The 16,438-nt window shown below is 37.1% G+C and overlaps 1 protein-coding gene across 1 annotated transcript in view; it reads right to left on the reverse strand.

Annotated features, from left to right (window-relative positions):
* Positions 1-16,438, reverse strand: part of ADGRB3 (adhesion G protein-coupled receptor B3) — a 464,549-nt gene that overhangs the window by 198,829 nt on the left and 249,282 nt on the right. The window contains 2 exon segments of the mRNA XM_032681525.1: positions 1,587-1,662; positions 2,418-2,564. Coding sequence (XP_032537416.1) covers positions 1,587-1,662; positions 2,418-2,564 — 223 coding nt within the window.

Raw genomic sequence — 16,438 nt, forward strand, 5'->3', positions numbered from 1 at the left:
CAAAATGCACTTTTTCATACTCCATAGTTTTTAAGTTGCTATACTTTTATGTTCCTATTCTGCCCTCATTGCTGCTACTTGGGATGCTATTGTTTCTAGAGAAAATCTAATAAGATTTTTTCTAATGGATGAAATAACAGCTCTGAAAGACTTCTCATATAAGCAAATATACAGCATTCAAGATTTACTTTTTTTTTTTCTGTAAGCTAAAACTATTGACCTGTAAGAGCTGAAAAAGCATGATCATAGACTGCAGTTTACAATATAAAGGTCTAAAGGTATGCTTCCCAGGACTGGAAGATTTTTGTCTAAGGTCTACCAAAAAGAACTGACTGACAACAGTAAGTTGTCACTGGTTCTTTGAGTATGGGAGAAAAAAAAATCACAAACATCTCTTCCTTCCTAGCTAATCTCAGGAACTGGTACAACAAATGGGAAGTGCTTAGCGACATTTCAGAAGTGGATAAGCTGTCATTTATACCATGCCTTAAGCACAGATGGCTCTTGCCAGCACTTCCCAGGCTTCCAGGTGTCTTGTCAGGACACCACTGTTCAAAGTGTGGCCTGCCTGAGAGGGGTTTTTGTCCCTGATGTTACAGCTGCTCATTGCACAGAACATTGCAACTTTACCGGGAATTGTTTTTTTAATTTTATTAGGAATGACCCTTTTTTGTTTTCAGATAGTTTTTGGCAAAAACCTGTTACTTTTCCATCCTTTCTTTCAAATCCCGAAGCTTTGGTTAAACAGAGCAGCAAAAGGTGTTACGGTGGCTTCCATATTGCTATTCTTTTTAATGATTGTGAATTCATTAGCAACTATTGTGACACAATCTACACATTTCTTTTCCTGTAAAAGGGCATTAGTAGACCATTAGTGCACAGGATCATATAAAATAAGGTAGTATTAATGGACCATGAAATGATCTTAAGTGGTAATCAGAAAAGAGAGGGTGAAATGCTTATTTCCAAATTGTCTTTTATCAAGTACAGAAAGGAAAAGGTGAAACACGAGGCTCTCCTATTTCTTTATGTATGTGTATGGCTCTCAAAACTGACATACTTCAGCTACTCTGCATGTGTGTGTGTCTTCTTTCCAAAATGGATCCTCTCTACAGCTTTGCTGTCCCTTCTGAATGCAACTTACATCGAAAAAGTACTTGGAAATCTACTGCTAGAGAATTTTGTAGAAACAGAGCAGACAACCTTAGTACATCAAGACATGATGTCATTACAAGATCATTTGTACTAACAGGACAAACAGTAGATTGAAGCACAAGTATAAGAGACCTGGTCATTAATGTACATCAGTGTGTATACTTCTAATAAAACATTTCTGCAATTAAGCTTAATATAGGTAACATAAAATGTAAATTAAGCCAATTTGATAAAAAGGTTATTTGCATCATATAAGTGACTAAGTATGAAGGAAAGATGAATATATGCATATACATTTTAAATATCAGGAAAAAAAATCCAGAAGTACTAACATGCAAAGGCAGTCTTGGCTGTATGCTTTTATCCTTACATGCAGTATGGTTATGATTCTGAAATAGTTAAATTTATACTGTATTTATGAAATTTCTTACCTCAAAGTGGGCAAAATGAGTTCTAAATTTTTGTATAGCACTGCTCCAAGTACAAATACAGTTGATTCATCTAGTTCTGAAAAGAGTAAGGAAAAAAGATTTTAAAACTCTCTTTCCCAAGCTTTCATCATCATAGAGAACTGTGAATACCATTTATCTCTGTAATATGAGTTTTATTTTAAATAAACCAGTATAATTTTGAATTATATCCTGGAAGTCTCTCATAAAGATGTAGCATTGCCAGGAACATATCAAAAGATTTAAACCATTGAAAATCACATTTTCAAAAAATCCATCATTGTATATCAACATCCATGCTAGTTCATTTACGTTTATAATTAAGTATTCTCCAAGAATGTCTTTAATGCCTAGTGAATTCTCTGATGTCAGAGATCTGTACTGCAAGGTATTTGTAAATTGTACCTGAAGTTAGAGTAATTTGCCTGCTGAGCATCCTTTGGTAAGAGTTGGATTGGAATGACTCAGTCTGCTGGAGTGAAGAAGCTTCAAGGGGTTCAGCAGAGCTGCACTTCAGCTCACCTCGTACCACCACAGATCAAATCCTGTGCACAATAACTAAGCAAAGCACTGTCTCTTTGGTGTAGAAAGTAATCTCTAGGATTTCTGTAGCACTTTTTGTTCAGTGTGCTGAAATAATGCCCCATCATTTCCCCCTATAGGATAAACTACGGCTACTGGATTCCTTTTGAAGATGGAAAAAATAACCACTCCTATGAGTGGTTACGAGACAAAGTGGTCCTATGAGACAAAGATTCTGAGTTTCCTTGCTAAAGCTAACAGAAAAATCAACATGCTGATATGCTTCTTTACCTGTTGACATAGGAGTGAAGATATTTTTTGGAATGACAACCCTGTCTTCTGAGTTTCGTGCCCAATCAACCATTCCTTTTCTTCCTTTCATTGGGAAATTGATGTCGGTTAAAACAGATGCAGCAGGAAGCTTCTGAATGCTAGCCACTAATAAGAGAAATCATACAATTGGGTTTCATATGTTAAAGCATCATACAATGTCAACAGTACAAGAATAACAAAAGTTTTTAATGATACATTTCAAGTCAAGCAGGAATTCATAGGACATTAACTGGTACAGAAAGCATAATCCTCTGTTTATTATGCAGTTCTACCATGGATTAGTTATGTGGTATAGATTATATCATTTGTCAGCTAGATTCTGATTAAGTTTCTTAACAGGGATTATTGAATGTACTGGCTTATACCCTGAAATTCACACATAAGGACATTGCCGTGTCTTCAGAGCAAATTCTAAAATCATCAAATGTGACAATGAAAGGAAGAGGATGCTGCAAATTGCTTTGGGAAACATAACTGCTAGGTGCTGGTTAATGAAGCAATTACAGAACTTTTCTCCTCTATACAGCCACAATTTCAAGATAGATACATTAAGGAGATTCACATATTAAAAGACCTCATTGTTTGCACACAAAAGACAGTAATGCAGTATAACACTTGATTTCTTTTCCTTGAAAGAATAATCTCCCTTCTGAATTCTTAATTATATTTTTTTCCATCAAACCCCCTAACTTCCAGTTTAGAATTTTGTTTGCTCATTTTCATTTTCTCCCCATTTCCTAACTCAGCTATGATCTGGAAATCAGTTTCAGCTTTGCTGTGAAATCTCAGCTCCATGGCAACACTGTCCATGTCTAGTAAGACTCAAACTACTTTTAAGGAACTGACAGGGCTGCAAGCGTTTACGCATACTCACAGAGATGACAAACAACACATTTGGAGCACTAGCTCCATTCTTAATGTAAGGCGTGTTGATAGCCATTTCCTGCCCAATGCCCTTGCCTGATCAATTTATGAAGAGGTTAATGCAATTGGAAGAGTTTGGACATCAGGACTATACTTTGATGTGCATAACAATTTCACTGCAAGGATTCTGCAAGGGGGTTTAACATAAAGACAATGGGGGACAACTGTAAAACAATGAGAACATCAAAATTAAAGTAGAAAACCATTTCTACCTAATGGTAGAAAACCATCAGTGGATTTTACTTGAAAGAAAACTGTAATTCCAGTCCAAGAGAAGAGGAAAATTAAGAGGGCAACAATATTAATTTCTCAAATGTATTTCTCGATAACCGACTCTTATTTTCAAATTAGACTGTTATGTATTACAGAATCACATTAACAAGGTGGTACTTGAAGTTGTTTCAGGCTTTCCATTATAAAACTATCATCAGGGCTTTATAGTGCTAGTTACAATCCCCTCTAGGATGCAATTGACAAATACATTCCCAGCCCTAAAGGGATGCTTAGTCTTATGAATTTTCAGGTGGTGTGTGGAGGGAATAGACTTCAGGTGTTTCAGAATTACTGGGGCATAAAATAGATTGCGTGTTTTCATATGCAATCAATGCTTATACAGAATATATTAGCACTGTAAAAATGGATTTTTTCCCCATAGTTCTTAAAATCGAAAAAGAATTTTGTTTTATTTTCCACATAAATAAAATTAAACCAGTGGTTATTTAGTTTTCAAAATTAAATACAGCCTGCATAAGAAAATAGTGGGGTTTGGGTTTTTTTACTTGCACAGTATTTATCTGTGCATCTACCTATCTATGTATCTAATTAGCTAGTAGAGCCTTAATATTTCATCTACCTTTTGGATGACAGTTCCCTTTATTGAAATAGGAAATCAATGTTATTCAATGAAATTCACTCTGCAATACAGAAAACCACTTTAGGACTGGATAAATGGTGAGGGTCTAGGATAATATTCTCTGTACTCTGTTTCTCTCTGTATTTTAAATAGGGCCATTTATCATGGTACCTAAACACTACTTATAACAAAGAACTCCAAAATACTTGTTAATATTTAGGTGGTAAATAACAAAACCAGAACATAAAGCCTAAACATTTGACTTATGGCTGGGCAGTGTCAGGTTCATGGTTAGACTCAATGATCTTGAAGCTCTTTCCTAACCTAAATGCTTCTATGATTCTATATATTCCCATTCATGGTTCAGACAAGTGGGCTTTTTTCTACTCACAATCAAACAAAAGTGTCTGTACTTAATTTAACAGAAGACGCAATCTTAACATCCTGGAGATTTTGTATAGACAGATTACACTTCATAAGCCAATAATTGAAACAGATTTGCCAAAATGCTTGTTCCATGTCTTTCAAAGTTTGCCTGCTACAGATCCACACAGATTATTAGATCCTTCTTTAGCCACTTTGCCGAATGATTCCATGAGGACGTGCCTAACATGGCACTGATTCTTTAAGGCGGAAGACAATTTGATAGAATTTGACTGGAAGAAACTTTTTCAGTCCATTAACATGATCAGATGGATACATGAAACAATTCCCACCTCTTCGGTGCCATTGTGAACTGCATTTTATATTTTTATATTTTTATATTTTAGGAAAGCTAATATTCTTATTCAATATTAGTCTACAACTCATTCCAGTGAAACTTCGGAGCATGATCAACAGTATTTCCATTGGGAAGTGAGGCTCTCTAACTTGGTTTTAATCTGCAGCATAAAATAATCACTTACTGTGAGCACGAAAATCAACAGACTTTTTAAAGGGAAATGCATATTATTTATACATTGGGGTATGTATAAATACCCCAACTGGTATTTATATGGGTCATTCATACATTAAAAACTCAAATGTGAGTTTCTTATACATAGATAATATGACATGTTATTCAGTTTGTACTTCACTGTATTTTTTTTATTGTAGTAGAAAACAATGCTTCAGATACTGGAACCCAAATGATTCAGTTCTGCCACTGCCACACAAGCACTATGTCTTCTCATTTGAAAAAACAAAGGTTTCTCATAGGGCTTTTTTATTATTTTAAATTTCCATACCAAAACATTATGTTCTGAATTTGTGAGATGGAACACTGGCAAACATGTTCACTTACAGGCATTGTACTTTTGCTTGTTTATACATACATACAAGCTGACAGTCAAAGAGAATATTAATAACAATAAGAATGTAAAGTGTGGGGGTAAAGATGAAAAAAACAGAATAAAAAAGAAAAACTAAAATGAAAATAATCTTAGCAGAAGCCGAAAAAATCTTCACGTGTCATGTTAAATTATGGAACTCTAAAAATTCTCATATACACCATATACAAAACATACAGCATGTCTTACTGCCTCAGACAAAACCATATTTGAGTTATTGCTGTAATACCTTATTCTGTTCTAATCTGATTACATTTTCCTGGACTTTTTATGCTGAAGACATCATACTGATAAGTAACCATTCTTACAGTTTGCACATACGCTGCTGTAGACACAATTAACCAAAACTCTTCCAATATGGAAAATTCTCTTTTTTTTTTATTTATTGCGATTCCTATGATATTCCAGGCATTGGTGAAAAAAAAAAATTGTTGAGGAATACATTTTCGGCCCAGTTCTCTTCAACATCATCATAAATTACTTGGACGTGGGACTCAAAGGAATACTGAGCAAGTTTGCAGATGACACAAAACTGGGAGGAGCTATTGACTCCCTCAAGAGCAGAGAGGCCCTGCAGAGAGACCTCGACAAATAAGAGAGATGGGCAATCACCAACCATAAGAAGTTCAACAGGGGAAGTGCTGGATTCTGCAGCTGGTTATGTTCATAGACTAGGAAATGACAGCCTAGAGAGAAGTGCTGTGGAAAGGGTCCTGGTTGATGGCAAGTTGAATATGAGTCAGCAGTGCCCTGGCAGCCAGGAGGGGCCATCAGGCAAAGCATCACCAGCTTTGCCCCCAGGGAGGAGACTGTCCCACTCTGCTCTGCACTGTTGCGGCCTCACCTTGAATATTATGTGCAGTTTCAGGAACCACAATGTAAGAAAGATATAAGCTCTTAGAGAGTGTCCAAAGGAGGGCAATGAAGATGGTGAACGGCCTTGAGGGGAAGCCGTATGAAGAATTCCTGAGGTCACTCAGCTTGTTTAGCCTGGAGTAGACGGGACTGAGGGGAGAACCTCACTGTGGTCTTCAACATCATGAAGAGAAGTGGAGGGGCAAGTAGTGACCTCTTCACTCTTGTGACCAGTGACAGGACTTGAGGAAAAGCTCCAGTGTGAGCTGCATGTTGAGCTCTAGGTGGTGGGAGCCTGAGACGAGAAGATTCTTCGAGTATTTTTTTGATGCATTTTAGTATAAATTACAAGACAGTGGTTCAATTGCACATAAGAACACATACATATTTGATGATTCCATAACAATTATTGATTCAGAAAAATGTAAGTAGTCTAATCTAACCAATTTAGTGATTCCTTTGAGTCCTAATGGATTAATTTTTAATATCTTTTACCAATACACCTCTTTTTGCCTTTATTTAATTTTCATGCGGCAGTTGCAGACAACCTGTTTGATATTGCTCTACTGAAAATTTCAGAATTGGCAAATACCAACTGTTTTTACTTACTGAATAATATAAAATATCTTCTGAACTGATTAATGCCAAACTGATAGGAATAGAGAATTTTCCATCACTATCTAAATGAGCTGATTACACACAGTAATATGTGAATGGTATTTCAGCAGTTTATTTGAAACAGCATAAAAGTGGTTAATAATTTCTCAATAAAACTCTGACTAAAAATATGTAGTTCTTGTAGATCATGGCCTAGAAAAGAAACATTGAAATGTATTGTCTTGATCCCTATAATCTTGAGTGAGTTACAAGCTGCCTAATGCAACTTCTAGTAGCTCTCTGACTGATCTGGGCTGCTGAACAACAAAAAGATGAAGCAACCAAACAAGTAGCATGAATCATTGTCCCTTTCTCTTTAGTATTCATTCATTAGCCTCCTGTGTTCAACAAAATCAGTAACATTTCAGAATTAGCCCCTTGAATAATATTAATCACTTAAACAGGAAATTAGATTCACTGGAAGGCATGACAGAAAAACAATTGCATGTTTGCTCATGGACTAAATGCAACTTCAGCTCTCACATAAGAAGTTTAAGTTTTAAAATTACAACATAAGCCAAATTAAACAGTTGATTCCTATCTCTATCAAACACCTAACCAAAATCTTTACAAAAGATGCTCAAAGAGTCTGAATTCTGTAGCATTCATGCATTTACAAAAGAGGATCATAGAATCATAGAATATCTTGAGTTGAAAGGGACCCACAAGGATCATAGAATCATAGAATGGTTTGGGTTGGAAGGGACCTTAAAGATCATCTAGTTCCAACTCCACCGCCATGGGCAGGGACACTTTTCACTAGACCAGGTGGCACAGAGCTCCATCCAACCTGGCCTTGAATACTTCCAGGGATGGGGTATCCACAGCTTCTCTGGGCAACCTGTGCCAGTGCCTCACCACCTTGACAGTAAAAATTTTTTTCCTAATATCTAATCTAATCTAATCTTTTAGTTTGAAACCATTCCCCCTTGTCCTGTAAATATTTACATGCTCTTGTAAATAGTCTCTCTATCTTTCTTGTAGGCTCTCTTCAGGTACTGGAAGGCTGCAATTAGGTCACCCTGGAGCCTTCTCTTCTACAGGCTGAAGAAGCCCAATTCTGTCAGCTTTTCCTCATACAAGAGGTGTTCCATCACTCTAATCCACTTGGTGGCCTTCTCTGGACTCACTTCAACAGGTCGATGTCCTTCCTGTACTGGGGATCCCAGAGCAGGATGCAGGATTCCAGGTGGGTTCTCACCAGAGCAGAGGGGCAGAATCACCACCCTCGACCTGATGGCCACGCTGCTTTTGATGCAGCCCAGGATACAATTGCAGCTTTCTGGGCTGCATGTTTGCAGCATGGCCATCAGGTCTGCACATTGCCAGCTCAGATCCAGCCTCTCATTCAGAAGCAGCTCCAATTCCTTCTCAGCAGGGGTGCTCTTGATCTGTTTATCCCCCAGCCTGTATCGATACTGGGGATTGCCCCGACCCGGGTCTGTCTCCTTGCACTTAGTCTTGTTAAACTGCATGAGATTCCCATTGACCCACTTGTTGAGCTTGTCCAGGTCCTTCTAGGTGGCATCCCATCCTTCAGATGTGTCAAGTGTACCACTCAGCTTGGTGTCATTTGCAAATTTGCTGAGGGTGCACTGGATCCCTTCATCTATGTCATGAAGATATTAAATAACAATGGTCCCAGTAGCAACCCCTGAGGGACACTGCTTGTCAGTGATGTTCTTTGGGACTCTGAGCCATTGACCACTATGCTCTGGGTGTGATGGTCCAGCCATTTTTTTATCCATCTAACAATCCACTTATTTAATCCATCTCTCTTCAATTTAGAGAAAAGGATGCAGTGGGGGACCATTTCAAAGGCTTTACAAAAGTCCAGATAAATGACACCTGTAGCCCTTCCCTTATCCACTGATGTAGTCACTCCATCGAAGAAGAACACTAGATTGGTGAGGCAGGACTTTCCCTTGGTGAAACTGTGCTGGACACCTCTCTGTCCTCCACTTGCTTTAACATAGTTTCTAGGAGCATCTGTTCCACAATCTTCCCAGACACAGAGGTGAGGCTGATTGGGCATTAGTTCCCAGGATAAATCATCCAATCCAACTCTTGCTGAACTGGATGATTCCAGTTCAGCACTTGCTGAACTATGTCAGGCTTGGTGCTATGAAGTCCATTCCAGTGCCCAACCACCCTCTGGGTGAAGAACCTTTTCCTAAACCAACCTAAACCCCACTCATACAGCTTCATGCCATTTCCTCCACTTTTGTCACCAGAGAGACAAGTTTAGTGCGTGGCCCCTCCACTTCCCCTCATGGAGGAAGTTGTAGACCTGGTCTACAGGTTGCTACTGAGGTCTCCCCTCAGTTGCAATACCAGTTCTGACTCTCCTTTCTCTTAAGTGATAACATTATTGATCTCTAATTTGCAATAACTTAAGATACAGATGAATGGGAATCAATTATTTTAGAAAGGCATCAGTATTTTGACTGAATTGGAAAACCTGATACAGGTATCTTCAGCATAGGGTGCCAACTTCTGCTTAACCCTCCCTGTCAGAGCAAGAAAGCAGAACTCTGAATTTGACTGCATTCCAGTTACAGACAACAGAGAATGACTGTGTATATTAGCATCATTTGCTCTTTTTCTGTTCTATTTTGATTTGTCCATTTACAGCATGCTAGGTATATATTATTCAGCATTTAGTAAACTTGAGTTCATCACATAATAGGTTTTGGATATTGAGACAGTGGATGTTATACTGCCCTTCTGGGACAGCTCCTGCTAAATTAATTTCTGGGTAAAATAGAACTGCCATTGTCACACATGTTCTGAACAAAGAATCTGAAAGGATTTTTGTGTTAAAATTCAGAATACTGAGTATCTCTGCAAATATCTCTGTTAAGAATATTCAATTAGAACAATATTTATACATTTTAGAATTATTCTTTTGATCTGAAATGTAGAATCCTTGTTTTTTTATAGAATAAATAAGCTTGCTTAAGTCAGCCCATGTTGGATACATGGAGAACAAAGTCTTATCTGGACCATCAACAAAGAGTCAGATGGACATACTGAAGATGATATTCATAACATATTTGCTCTATCCACTTAAACTCCATAAGTTTAAAGACAACCTGCAACAAACAAAGGTGAAACCCCCATTTAAAGGAGACTGATTTGTGGATCTCTGGATTTGCTACAGAACTCTGCATGTAAGCATGCTTGATGATCTCCTTTAAAATCCTTTCTTCAGTACAAAAATAAACCCACCTTTTACCACCTACAAGATTAGGTATAACAGAAGGACTGTGGTGAATTGGCATCCTCCTATATGAACATAAGAAAAACAGTGTAATTTTCCTTCTGTAAATAATACTCCTGAAATCTCCTTGCAGTGAATCAACATCAAACTACAGTCAGAAAAATGCTCCTATGAAATTATATCTTAACAGAACTTCAAATATTAGTTCTAATGATAGTTTAATGACTATCAACACAGAAATGATAACTTCTTAAATTAGAACCCACTGCTCCATGGGCAGACAAGAAAGGGATGTCCCTAGATGGCTGCTGTGAACTTGCATCCCTGAAGCTTCAGCCCAAAGCAGCTACTGTCTCACCATTCAAGCTTTGGGCAGCAAGACACAGTACCAACACAGGCTAAAGCAGAAGTAGATATTTCATAGGTATTTTCACTAATCAGGCATGAACTTTGCATGAGTCCTTCCTTTGGTGTCAAACACAGTGTGCCTTAAATAGGCTCATCATTTGAAAGTTAAGAATAATGCTTTAAGTTAATCAAGAAGCTACCTTAACAGTGATCCCTGAATATCACCCTTCTGTTGTCCATAGACAATGTAGTGTGGAAGAGAGTTACCCATTATCATTTTTGTTGTAAAATAATACATATGCAGTCTCATAAGTGGTTTCTGATTGCACATTTGTTATGATAACTAACCTAGATTAATAAAATTAAAATAGATAAATTTATTTTTAATTCCTCTTTTACCAAACCTTTCCTTGCTCCAGGTATGGAAATAAAATTTAATAATTAAAATTAAAAGTTTAAACAATAATTAAACATTAAAAATTGGTTTTATAGACAACAAAAACTTTCTTTAAAAATAATTATGGAAAACATAACTTTGATTTCCCGAGAAAGAGTTAGTATATAGAAATAGCTATATTTTCATAGAATTTGTATATATTCCAGATACTACTTCTGCAGGTGCCCCTAGGGGAAAAATTAAAATCTTAGCATTTTTATAATTTTTAATCATTGTTACTATATACTAACTAGTAATGCATACTATATATTTAATACAGCTATTTGAAGTTGCTAAATGTGGAATATAAAAAACAAAATCAATTTGCTACTCTAAGTCACAAGTTTGAAGAGAACCCAATTGAACTACTGAAAATGTAAACAATTTTTTATGAGCCTATTTAAGAAGAAAATGTATTCTCATGATAAACGGAATGCTTCTTGAAATGTGTGATTATTTAGAAAAATACTTTAAACACATGGTATGAAGCTGTACATCATTAACTAGAAGAAAACTCCATCTTCTGGGCATTGTTTTGAAGAAGATAAAGATATGAGCAGCCAAACTGACTGAGAGCCACATCAAGGGTACTTTGTGTTTCTCAAGGAACTTTATTTTTTTCCATTCTTCTTAGTATCACTGTGCATTCATGCTACTAATACTAGGGTCTCCAGCAGCAACTCTTGACTTGTCATAAAAAACTTCTTATGGAAAATAAAGACTCAGCATCAAGAAAGACAGAAAATGGAGAATGGCGCAGGACATAGAATGATTTGGCATTTGAGTGCATGAGTTTTAATTTACACAGAAAGTTGAAACCCATGGTAATACTGAGTGAGCAAGGTCACCTGCAACACCATTTTAGATTGACTGTGCAGGGAAGGTGTAGAAACCAAGCATTTTTTAGTCACCAAGGTGACTTGAAAAAGTGTCTGCTGATGATTCTAGCTGATAATGAGAGCAAAGAGAGTGAGACTGAAGGTAATATTAAGGTACTGAGCTCAGAAGGTGGGAATGATGATGAAGCTGTCAGAGAAAGGAAGAAAGAAGCAAAGCTTAGAATGAGATATCATTTATATGTTTATTTACCAAGTTTACTCATGATTAGATATCCACTAAAAACTATTAAAAAGATGGAGAGAGGATTTGACAGAGGACAAGAGATCAGTAAGGAGTCAAACAGACATAAAAATCATTAGCATGGAATTGATAAAAATATTCTGTGGACATTACATTGCTTGGGGAGATGAAGAGCAGAGGTAGAATGATTGCTTCCCAGAAGCAGTAAATAGAAGTGAAGATGGCTATTCTCTGTCTTACCTCTAGGGAAATGACAACTGAACCTATCATTCACAGATCTCTAAAGATGTGAACCAAGTTATGCAGGATATTGAAAGATGATATAAGACGTAAATTCTCAGACATGGAGATAGAAGATGTGATGTAGAAAAACCACACACAGAGGAAACAAAATAAAACAGTGGAATCAATATACGTTTTTAATCACAGCTTTTTGCAGCAGACTAGAAACAGATCTCTACTGTATTTTATTGTTGAACAGTTTTTTCATAATCATACAAAATGGCATCGTGAAGAACTTTCAGATAACACTGAGAAAACTAAAACTGAAAGAACTGTAAATTACTCTGATATAAAAATGCAGAGATTAATAGTAGGAAAACAGCCAGTGAATCCTAAAAAGTGGAGACTGATTAAAAGCCATATTCTGCAAAACAGTCGATATGGAGGAAACGATTGCAGGCGGCCTTCTTTTTACAGCAATTCACCAGGCATGTACAAATTTCTCCATGTGCCTTTCCAGAAGCTGAAGAAGCCAGTGCTTTCTTTACACTTCAGCTCCATAAAGATTGAGAAATTAGACAGATAAGATCCCCCAAAAGTTCAAGCCTGTAGGCATGTTTACTAACCAGATTGGTCTCCTCATTAAATGCATCTGCAGTTGCTTTCTATTTTAAAACCCAGGCAAGTCAGAGAAAGACTTGCTGGTCTAACATTACTTGTTAGACTACTGAGCTAATGTTTTGATCACTTGAAGTAGGAAGATCTGCATGCAATGAAGTTCGCCTCTGAACACAGGGTGCCCATCTGTGGGCATTATAAACTATACCTTTCTTTTCTTGGATGAGAATATCCACTAGGATTCACCATCAAAACCTGAACTATCTAGGAGGAAAGGAAGACCAAACCCCTACTTTAATGCTTATTTGACAACAGGCACAATACACAAACCAAGGGTTCAAAAGAAAGGCAGGTTTGCTTAATTCATCCCAGATAACCAAGAGATGTCTCAAATTAGTGTTTTACTAAATTGTTGACTCTGATAATTTAGAAGACAGAAAGAATTCAGTCGTAAGCTTAGCATTTCCTGGTCAGCATCAGACTAATTCTCTAATGGACATCTAGTATTCTGAGTTTTGTATTCACCACAATGGCCAAGCTGTCAGTGCCAGTGCATCCCCATTAAACACACACACTGCCCCCCCTCTACATTTTAAGCTGCACATGCTTAAAATCTGCTCCTAATTTATGCAATTTTGTAACTTAGATCAAACTATAGTGAAAAGTGTTGTGAGAAGTTGTGCCCCCTGCCTCTTCACTTGGGAGCTGCACTTAAGTTGAATCTACTATGACTGTGCATGGCCATGTATTTTGGCTGTCTTAACCTCGACCTGTGGATTCCATGTTAAGGTCTAGTGACCTACCTTATCACTATGGACTTTCCTAAAGACCACTGGACCAGATTCTGACTCTGATGCTTTGATATGATTTCTTAGCTTGACATCAGATCTACCTCATTGCTACGGACTTGTCTGCTGATCTGAAATATTAGCCGGGCCTGGCTACTTTCAGAGACCTCTTCTGCTCTTGTTTGGATGCTGTGGGACCTCCCTTTTGCCAGCAAGGCTGCTGTGCATGCCCTGCCGTCTCCTGTTTCTCTCACAGAGCAGTCTACTCTTGCTTTTCCCCGAACCCAGCACCTGATAAAGCATATGCTGCAACATCTACACAGTAAATGCCTTCTAGACAGGCTTGAGCAGAGTCACACAGAAAATATGAAACAGAACTATTAGAAACAAAAATCTCCTGTGTCTCAGTTTCATGTTGAAGCTATGACTCTAACCTTCCTCACGGGAGTTCATAACTAGGTCTTTGTTTTCTGGAGCCATGTCTAATTCATTTTGAATGTTCTCCATAGAGTAGATAAACTGGATTAAGATTTGCCTTAAGGAATTGTCAAAGGTTGCCCTTGGGCACTGCAAAATATAACTGTCAGGATAATGCACATATGCTTTATTTAGATTGTTTATATCATGCATGGCAGAACAAAACTCAGTACCTCGGTGGGACATATAGACACCATCCAATATAAGTAGTAAGTAATACTAATTAGACGGAGTTTGATTTACTTGTGCACATTGTTCAATTCTAAATTAACTTTAATAACTCCGGAGAAATATCTTAGTGTTATTATGGTCATTTCAATAAAACAACTGCACAATGAGGAGATGCTTTAAAAAAGACTTAACTAGAAAATTGGGCCTATAAAGAATGACAGAGCTTGGTTATTATGAGCTGTTATAACGCAATCACATGAATCACTATGGCATGTGGACCTTGTGCTCAGCTCATTATCTAATTCTGGTCAACCCATCTCCAGCATCCCCCGCTTCTTCCCTCCCACTCCCCCCAAATGAGAGGCTTTTCATGTTTATTAAAGCTATGGGAGGAGGAATCAGAAAAGATCCAATCAGCTAAGAAAGAAATGGAAATAAACAGTCAACTAGTCAACTAAGTCAGATGTTATACCATTACTGTCTCTCTTGTCAGAATTCAAGTGCCTTACATGTTCATTCATTTTGAGTGCAGTTGAAAGAGAGAGATGCCTAATTAGAGTTGCTTGTGTTGCCTTCTCAGGGTTTAAAAAAAATCATCTGAATTTTGTATGTATTGCACAGTGAGCTTAAATTGCATTTTAGGAATGCTGGATTCACCCTTGCCTGTGACGAGTATACAAAATGCAAGCACATTATTACTAAGCTCAGTGCCAAAACTAATCATAGAATATGGTGAAAGTATTTAATTCAAGATATAACATACCTGCAGCAGAGAGGCTTCTAATTCTTAAAAAAAAGTCTGTTTGAATTCAGACCTGTCGACCAGATTTTCAGATGCCCTTACAGTACCTTCAGTTTTGGTTTTACATGCAGTAGAGAACTACCACTTTGGACAGCTAATGTGTAGAAAGTACTGTGAGGAAGAAAACATCTCTGGTTTTCCTGAGGCATGACAGATGCAGTCAAAAGGAGCCATCATTGTGTCTGGCTCTGCAACACTTGCATTACTAACATGCACACCTGATGTGACTGCTATCTCTTTGGCACTACATCCTATCTGCAACCTATTTTTTCTTATTGTTATTCCAATACAAATTTTGGGTTTATTGCTATTGTTATTACTTTAATTTCTTGTGCTGTTCATTGCAGTACGAAGTCTCCCAAACTGGAACTATACTGCTTCACTGAACTATTCCTTATTTCCTGAAAATATTGCCTGTAGCTAGAAGCTCTATAAAGTTAAAATTTGATTCTAAAATGTGCAATATTCCAGAAAACACAATATACCTATGATGTAAAGTGGAGAGGAAGAATTTGTGCATGTTATTACATGAAAAATCGTGGTGAATTATTTTTAAATGGAATATCATGAACATGAAATATGGAAATAAGAAGCAGGGATGGAATTTTGTTTTCTACTGATCAACAGTTTTTGGGACCCAACAACACAACACAATGGCTTCAATGAATTTCCTGTACCTGAAAGTCCTAACACAGAGTGACTGAATGTACATGCCAGAGAAGCTATTAATTTACTGAAAATTTTTGCAAACTCTTTTTAAAAATAACCTGTACTTTCATTCTGAAAAATTATTCATCATGAAGTATTCTACACCTGAGTCTAGTTTTGCTATTACTGCCACACCATGTTTGGGGTAACTGTAATTATCTCCACAGCTATATCTAGGAGATAACCAGCAAAAAAAATATTTCTTGCCTTCCAATAGTATTTTTATTATAACCTATGGTCAAGATGGTTTTTCTAGTACAAATCATTCCCTGGAGAGCTGCACAATCAAAACTATATGATGATCTTTCTTCCCCACCATAACCTGATTATAGCATTGTTACCCAACAAATAGTATTTTACAGGATGCTGGAAAAAAAATGCCTTTTTCCCCCTTTTTTTCCCTCTCTCTGCTCTGTGTAGTTTTTTCAGTGCTGTTGTTTTTATAGAATATTTTTTTATGTACTAAATGCATTTTCTGTCTCTAATCCC

Source organism: Chiroxiphia lanceolata, chromosome 3, assembly GCF_009829145.1.
Source record: "Chiroxiphia lanceolata isolate bChiLan1 chromosome 3, bChiLan1.pri, whole genome shotgun sequence".
In the NCBI taxonomy this organism is placed as follows: domain Eukaryota; kingdom Metazoa; phylum Chordata; class Aves; order Passeriformes; family Pipridae; genus Chiroxiphia; species Chiroxiphia lanceolata.